Source organism: Taurulus bubalis (assembly GCF_910589615.1).
Source record: "Taurulus bubalis genome assembly, chromosome: 17".
NCBI classification, from domain to species: Eukaryota; Metazoa; Chordata; class Actinopteri; order Perciformes; family Cottidae; genus Taurulus; species Taurulus bubalis.
Window position 1 is genome coordinate 1,298,772 of NC_136605.1, and position 8,729 is coordinate 1,307,500.

The following is an 8,729-nucleotide window of genomic DNA, read 5'->3' on the forward strand; positions in this document are numbered from 1 at the left end:
CGTTGCAAATTTGACGCGTGTGTAGATAACATGCAAAGTCAATGCACAGACATGAATGGTTGCGAAAAGACAAATTTTCCGCCGGGCGGCGTAAATGACGTGTGGCACAAATAGCGCGTTTGACGCGGCTTCATTCAGACGCTGTTGTGGGACTACGGATAATATTATGAACCAGACACAACGGAGTTTGATGTTCCCACGTATGTGGAGTTTGCACAACAAGTATAAAGCAGAACTAGTGGTTATTTCCATGGTGGATGAAGGAATCGGTATCTGTTTTTACGGAGATAAGCCACTTTCAGACGCGAGTAACATTCGCAACGCTTTTGGTGTGAACGCAGCTTTACTCAGTGAACTGCAGACGGCTGCATACACGTGTGGAGTGAGACGTGTGATTGAGAAACTGTACAGTTTAGGCTATTTGTAAGTGAATAAATGCTACAACTCATGGGCCCGTGGGTCGAATATTCAGATCCGGCCCACATATATGCTCCAGCTAGGGCTGATAAGAGTCAGAACACAGGGTTTTGTATGAATGTTGCGACAACACTGAAACTATCAACTTTCAATACAATACTTTGAAAGAAAGCTACTCTCAATCCAACTGAGGAAAAAACTAAATACCTTGTTTCCAACACAACACCGAACTGTAACTGTAGTAGCCAAAGAGCAACCAGGCTGAGGGTGAAAGTACCGTTTGTGTTTCAATAACTACAAAACAACACGACAGTCAACCGCCAAGCCAACTGTCTCAGGCTGCGTCAAATAATTACTGGGTGCACGGTCGAGAAGAAGCCGGCGTCATTGTTGGGGGTATTATGGTCTGGATGTGATATACGGAGACTAAATACATGTGTCAACATCTAAGCCTCTCTGTGGATGTTACCACTGTGGGAACAGTCAGGTATTTAAAGCAACGCATTACAACACAACTTCCTGTCCGCACCAACTACAGAAAGCCACTATTTGAATTATTAACGACAGACGGTATGGCATCACAACATAGACTGTGATGGAGGATATGATGTACAGCATACAGAGTGAAGGGAACCACATCAACTTCAAAAAGGTGGAACATCTCCCCATCAAGCACTTAGTTTATCAGACAAATTGCTCTCAACCTACAGCAACTACTTCTGGTCAACGCAACTAGAATCACATCTCCATACCAATAGTGAACGTCTAGGAGATGAGCGGCTGCTGCTGTCCCTTCATGTCACCACCATACTTGTACTTGTAGCAGTGCATAGTGCACGTTATACACTGACTGTGCAGTACTGTCATCACATTTTTGTGCCTTATTTTTATTTATTTTGTACCTTTAGTTTATTGTAATTCTGTGTTAGGAGGACCCAGCAGAATAATCTTTTCATTGTGCAGAGTAACTGTCTGTTATATGTGCTTATGACAATAACAATATCAATATCTTGAATTGTAAATGTATGTACAAAACATGACAGACTGCTAATCCACTTTCTATATGGACCGATGGCCTCGTGGTGAAGGTGCATCTACTGGTCTGAGGGTCAGGACCTCCAGTCTAAGGAGAGCTCAGGTTGTAGATGCTTCAGATAACAACACAGCCAGGATTCACCTCAATTTACAAATCATCCTGACCAGTGGATCCAGGACTTTAAACCAAATTTCCAGGACTTTTAAATTTGGTTCAAAGTCATGGATTATTGGTCAGGATGGTTATGAACCCTGCTTAATGCAGGGTTCATAACCATCCTGACCAATGATCCATGACTTTACACCAAATGTCCATTACAAACATTTAGTGAAATCTGGGTGTAAACAGTAAAAAGTGAGTAAATGTAGTATTTAAACTAACAATGAGAATACAAAGCATACAGTAAACCTTAAATGACACAAATGAATGAGACAATAGTTTGATTAAAAGAGTAAACATTTATATAGATGCCTGTATGTATGGCTGATTATATTTTGAGTCTTTCTTTTAAAAGCATATTCAGGATTTCAAACTCAGCGTAAATGAAGACATGAACACATGAATATAACACATTTACATGACTTTTCCAGGTCCATAGTGATGCATAATGTGTATGGTTTCTAGAGGACCAGAGGGACAGCAGGCCTCGCTGTGCGTTGCGTCCAGCATCCGATGCATCGTCTTCGTTGCAGCAGGTGTTGGGATGCATTCCGATGCATCCCAACACCTGCTGCAGCGGAGACGATGCATCGGATGCATCAAGGAGTCGCGACACCTTGATCAATACGTGTCGCGGTCACAGAGGAGCAGCACTCACAGTTCCGTATGTCCGAGATGAAGACGGCTAATCCGCGCATCCCGTCTCCCTTCGACACAGCCGGCATCTCTGCGGGTTCCGGTGCTCACTCCGGCCTTAACGTGACGTGTAGGTGGTACGGTGGTCGTGTCCGTTGTGATTGGCTTGGGTACCGACCACAAAAAAACCTCAACGGGTCGCGTGCTGAGATTAGCTGGATGTGGCGGTGGATCAGTTCCCGTTATCCCCCGTTAACTGGCTCGTTTCCGGACAAGCTAACGATATTTCATTCAATCCCGATGTAACGGCACCAGATGCAACGAGCCCCGATAGACGACGTGGAAGCACCGACACTGCCGGGTGTCTCCCAGGTGAAGGGCGTCAGTTGGTGTCGGTGAAGACAGTGTCCGAGAATTAAAACAAATAACCGTTACGTTACTCCGAGCCAAGCGCCGTAGAGCTAGCTTAACAGCTAGCTAGCTGGCTAGCAATATCATTCAAGGACTGGACGCACGTCCCCCGGCGGCCCGGGAAGCAGCAGGCGGTGTGGACAGTCGGTACCGGCGGTACCACGGACGGGCCCGGCTCGCTTCTGCCTCGCTGTGGACGCGGGAAAGGGACGCGGTGTGTGTAATGGATGTCCGCTCTAATTCTCCAAAGCCTCCACTTCGCGGATGGATAAGGCTCGTGACAGCAGATCCAACGGCGTGACCGCGCGCGACGCATTCGCGGACGCGCACGCCTCTTTTCGCGTTGACTTAGTGCCGCCCGGCGCTGATTGGTTGGTCCGCCTTGCGGTGGCTGTGACGTCACACAACACTGACCTCCAGCTCGAGCTGAAGTGAGGAGAGCGCGCGTTTTGTTATGAATTGTTCATTTTAATGTGGATGACCATGAATGCCTGTCACCCAGAGAGTTAAGGAGTGTGTTTGGTTGTCTTTGTTGTGTCCGTTACCTTTATGGTCCTTTTTGTTTACCGGTATTTAAGTTATGTATGCTTTGCTTCTCTGTAGAGCACTTTGTAAACTTTGTTTTTAAAGGCGCTATATGAATAAAGTTATTATTATTATGTTATTATTGTGTCGTCAGTGTGGTTTGACCTGTTTGCATTATGGAAGATCAGGTGCTTTCATCCAGCATTATGTTTTCTTCATCATCTGTGGTGTTTGAGCTGCTCTTTACAGGCTATATGTATTCTGATAAAGTACATTATTAACACCCTGTGTTTATGGACGGGCGGTTACTAAAGGTCACTGCAGGGTTCATACGCTCATGTAAATGTGTTATATTCATGTGTTCATGATGTTCATTTACGCTGAGTTTGAAAATAATGTAATAATATGCTTTTAAAAGAAAGACTCAAAAAATAAGCAGGCATCTTGTTTATTCTTTTAATCAAACTATTGTCTCATTCATTTGTGTCATTTAAGGTTTACTGTATGCTTTGTATTCTCATTGTTAGTTTAGATACTACATTTACTCACTTTTTACTGTTTACACCCAGATTTCACTAAATGTTTGCTCATGGACATTTGGTTTAAAGTCATGGATCCACTGCTCAACATGTGTATAAACTCTGCTCCTAGACAGTGAACACAACACAGGGACACTATGTCCATGGACTGGTTCACTTTGCTTCCTGTAAATGATCAGCGTAACAACTCAAAGTGAAGAGACTCCACCAGCCCGCACAACCCGAGAAAGACCAAAGAGCACATTCACGTCTGTGTCAGTTAACAGAGATGTGGTCGTATGCTGCAGGCCTCATGCCAAAGAGCCACGTCCAGTGAACTGATCCTGTGAGGTCACCTTATCAACCTCACAGGTGATGAGACTCAGCCTTACTGAGGCTTTAACATTGTAAACATCGTTTTTCTATAGTACATGTGTTGACTCAAATATATAGTGAATATTTTGTTTGAAAACAAAAACTGTTGTAATATACATTTTTTATTTGCACCCCATGAAGCTTGGTCTGTATATGAAGTCATTCCTCAGTCATGTTATCTCAGTCTCTCTCTCATGTTGACGAAAGTACTGACAGACAACACTTCTACTCAAAAAACATAAGACAAAATGTGGTAATAGACATTTATTGACATGTATCTACCATTTTATTCATATAGTTCATTGCTTTTGGGAACTTAAGCGCTTTGGTAAACCAATTTCCATCACCAAAACACTTCGTCCACATGAGTAAAGTTATGTTTTCACAAGAGATATGAAGAATTAAAAAAATCGAGCTTCAAATTGTTCAGCTTTAGGGTCTTATTATCAGGACAATTGTGCCTCAATATATAGAGAGCTGAGATTGTTCTGCAATTTTAGATGTAACACATGGGTATGTATCTGATATGCAAGTGCCTTAAAAGGTGAATTTAAGAAATGATGTAAAACCGAGAAAAAGGCCTCAGACCCTGAAGGTTCAGCAGCAGTCTGCACACGATGTCATCACTGGTTCACTCAAAGGAGACGGCAATGCAGCTCACACCGGTAAAGAGCCGGTGAACCCAACAGGAGGAGAACCAGCACGAGAACATGAACCGCAAAACAAGTTTTTTGGCTTTGACACGACTTTGGGGATGTTAAGGACATGGTAGTAATGGTAGAGACAGAGTGGGAAAATGCAGGAGTGTGTACATGTCATGTGTAAAACAAGGAGTACAGTATAACGTTTTAGGAATAGCTGGAATATGAACTATCGGAAGTGTCCGAACTGTAAACGTTTAGAACTTTTAAGAGACTTTCAATGGGTTTACTGGATGAACAGTTAGAAGGGAAAGTGATGGGTAGTGGTGAGAAAGACAATCTAATGGTAGAAGAGTTCATGGAGATAAACATTAAATAATGGACCTGGGGCCAGAGGTAACATCAGAACAGGAACAGAGTCATATATACTTTATCAGATTCACTGCAGGTGTTAGCTCCTGGGAAGTGATAATATATATATATATATATATATATATATATATATATATATATATATATATATATATATATATATATATATATATATATACATACATACATATATATATATATACATAAAGATATATATACACACACATCTTGACAGATCATAACAAACATAAAACAAACATACAGGATAGAAGACACAACACAACATGATATGTGGGGAAGAAGAACACACAATATACACAATAGAACGCTACAGTACAGCACATTAAAAGTAAGTAATACAAACCATAATAATTTAAGAGGAACAACAGTGACCACTATCCAATAAGGATTGAAATAGAGCGGAGTCTAGAAGAAGAGGAGACAGACCACAGAAAGGTCTTCCAGCAGCGCTGACTGGGAGAAACGTAGAAGGGTCAGAGATGAAGAAGTGGAGAAAGAGCATTTATTAGTGAAGATGTTGAAGAGATAAACGAGTCTAGAGGCTGCTAAGCAGTGAGGAGAAGGGAGGGGAGCAGCCTGCTGACGAAGCATTCAAGCCCCAAATAAAGCTTCTAACGTGTTCAAAAAGAGAATAGTTTCAGAATCTTATTTAACAAATGTTAGGAGGATCATAAAAAATACAAAGAAGGCCTTTTGGAGAACATGTGACTCAACAGGAAGAGACACACATGGATAACGTGTGGACGGGGACGACAGAAGGAACAGGATTCAACTGTCTTGTTACAAAAATGAGCGATACATATTAATTATTGTTTAACAGATCTCATGTTATGAAATGTAATGATTTGGTTTAATATAAGATAATGCAGACAATGTACAGAGCTAAAGCAAAGTCATGCCAGACTGTGTTCAAATGTCGTGTTCAATACGTGAGTCTAAATGTGATCAGAGAGAAGTTCACTGTACAAAGAACACAGTGGTGCAGTACCGCCCGCCACCACTGTACTGTGCTCTTCTTCTTCGCGCTTTATTAAGGTCACGAAGAAGAAGAGCCCGGAACAGTGGTGGGCGGAGCCAAGGAAGACTTCTTCAGTCTCACGCAGGCAGGCAGGAGATCGAAATGGCGGCTCCAGCAGAGAGGATGGAGGTAAGCTGTTACAATTGGAAATACAACAGTACTCCGACGTATTATTATAAACTATGTTCACGCGTATTTCCCCGTTCCTCTCGAACAGAAGTAGTAGCTGGTCTGAACGTGGTGTGCTCGTCCCGCCGTTGGCGCCAGTTCGCATCCATCTTAACTTGCTGGCTCACGTTACTCACCAGTGATGCCGTTCATTCATTAACGTCCTTATCGCGGCCACGGACCCGGGCTTTCTCCTCTCTGTCCCCGGTCCCCGTGTGTGTGTGTGTGGACAAGGGCTACTTCACCCGGGTGAGCTGCGGGTGTCCGCAGACGCGTTGCGCTTTGTGCGGCATCCAGCCGGCCTCAGAGACCGCATGGGGACTAACGTGTTAGCATGAGAGCTAGCTTAGTGTTACTCACCTCCTCACAGGAGGATGCTGCCTCATCCACGCTGCCTGCGCGCCTCCACCAGTGCGGGCTCCCACAAGGGCGCCAACAATATTTTACTGCGACTTCTTTTAAGTAGCGGTGTCTACGCAGTACATTAGTGACGTCACGGTGAAGCTAAGTAACGGCCGTGTCGTTAGCGGACACTCGGCCCGGTCCCGGTAGCCAGCGCCACCGGGCCGGGCGGCGGAAGCCGTGTGTCCGCTAACGGGACGGGGGAAGCCGCGTGCGGTGCGCAGTTTAGCGGCTGCAGGCCGGACCCGCAGGTACCACCGCCATGTGCGCATCTTTTGTGCGGTTTAGTCCCCACGTGACCCGCAGCGGTCACACACGGTACCTCCAGCTCCTGATGGTCGCACTTTTCTGATTCATTTGAAGGACTTGATATAGAGCAGAGTTTCATTGTAGCGTGAAAAGTCTTATAAGACACCAATACTAACGTGATGCATGCCGGGCCTTGTTCTGGTTACTGCTGGACCTCATGGGTTGTTTTACGATGCGCAACAAAGAGATGCACGTGCACCTTACAGAACAACGTCACTGAGTCATTCATGACGTGGTATTGAGATGTTTCTGTGACCAGGCTCCTCTCACTATGACGTCACATCAGACCGCATGCTGGAAACCAGTCTCACTCATGGAGTAGAGGAGGCGTCTTTAACCCACATTGACTCACTTTGTGTTTCTGTCGCTTGGTTGTAATTGTGTATGTCTTTTGTTGAGATTTCTCAGGGGGAGAGCTCAGCCAAGCCTGCAGCCGAGGATATGACTTCCAAGGACTACTACTTTGACTCTTACGCCCACTTTGGCATCCACGAGGTAATCCATCTGAACACCTTCCATGTTAACCGATCAGGCGTGTAAAGTGTATCTAACCGCCTGCCTCTTGGTGTCCTGCCGCTGCAGGAGATGCTGAAAGATGAGGTTCGCACTCTGACCTACCGCAACTCCATGTTCCACAACAAGCACCTGTTCAAGGACAAGGTGGTGCTGGACGTGGGCAGCGGGACGGGCATCCTGTGCATGTTCGCTGCCAAGGCCGGCGCCAAGAAGGTCATCGGGGTACGTCTGTCTCTGTCTGTATGTCTGTCTATCGCACCCAAGGGACCCCGTGGTGTCAGGGTTCCTACGTCATGGAAAACCTGGAACAGTCATGGAGTTTTTAAATGGTTATTTCCAGGCCTGGTAAAGTCAGTGGGGGAAAAAATCATGTAAATGTGTTATGTTCATGTCGTTCATTTACGCTGAGTTTGAAATAATTGATATGCTTTTAAAAGAGACTCAAAATATAAGCAGGCATACATACAGACATCTATATAAATGTTTATTCTTTTAATCAAACTATTGTCTCATTCATTTGTGTCATTTAAGGTTTACTGTATGCTTTGTGTTCTCATTGTTAGTTTAAATACTACATTTCTCACTTTTGACTGTTTACATCCAGATTTCACTAAATGTTTGTAATGGACATTTGGTTTAAAGTCATGGATCCATCAGTCAGTGTGTATGAACCCTGTGTTCTCTAGGTCTGCTGGTCTTGCTTCACCAGCTGCTGGTTGCTTCTTCTAGGCGTGAATCTAAACGTCGGTCTTTCTCCTAACAGATCGAGTGCAGCAGCATCTCGGACTATGCTGTGAAGATCGTCAAGGCCAACAAGATGGACGACGGTGAGTTCACAGAATCACGTGGCGCCGCTTCAGATTCCACAATGTTTGACTTGTGGGACGAGGGACTGAAGGACTTGTTCTGTCTGCAGTTGTGACCATCATCAAGGGCAAGGTGGAGGAGGTGGACCTGCCGGTGGAAGGAGTGGACATCATCATATCGGAGTGGATGGGCTACTGCCTCTTCTACGAGTCCATGCTCAACACAGTCATCTACGCCAGGGACAAGTGGCTGGTATGTCTCTTTCAAATAAAATTTAACATACAATTTAATTGTGTAACATTAGTGTGCTGTCAGTTATAGTCTTTAATAAAGCAAATGGACAGGCAATGATTTAAAACCTAAAATCCAGATCTCTCTCGTGCCCGAGTCTGATGTTG

At 44.4% G+C, this 8,729-nt stretch overlaps 2 protein-coding genes across 2 annotated transcripts in view; one reads left to right on the forward strand and one right to left on the reverse strand.

The window, feature by feature from the left end:
• The window catches only part of ap2a1 (adaptor related protein complex 2 subunit alpha 1), a gene marked incomplete at its 5' end in the record, with an annotated part of 39,074 nt that extends 36,737 nt beyond the window's left edge, over positions 1-2,337 (reverse strand). The window contains one exon of the mRNA XM_079232621.1: positions 2,271-2,337. Within this exon, the coding sequence (XP_079088747.1) occupies positions 2,271-2,337 (67 nt within the window). The remainder of the gene's footprint in view (positions 1-2,270) is intronic.
• A 3,887-nt stretch (positions 2,338-6,224) lies between these two features.
• Positions 6,225-8,729, forward strand: part of prmt1 (protein arginine methyltransferase 1) — a 4,014-nt gene continuing 1,509 nt past the window's right edge. The window contains exons 1-5 of the mRNA XM_079233747.1: positions 6,225-6,258; positions 7,417-7,503; positions 7,591-7,746; positions 8,288-8,351; positions 8,441-8,583. Coding sequence (XP_079089873.1) covers positions 6,232-6,258; positions 7,417-7,503; positions 7,591-7,746; positions 8,288-8,351; positions 8,441-8,583 — 477 coding nt within the window. The 5' untranslated portion in view covers positions 6,225-6,231. The remainder of the gene's footprint in view (positions 6,259-7,416; positions 7,504-7,590; positions 7,747-8,287; positions 8,352-8,440; positions 8,584-8,729) is intronic.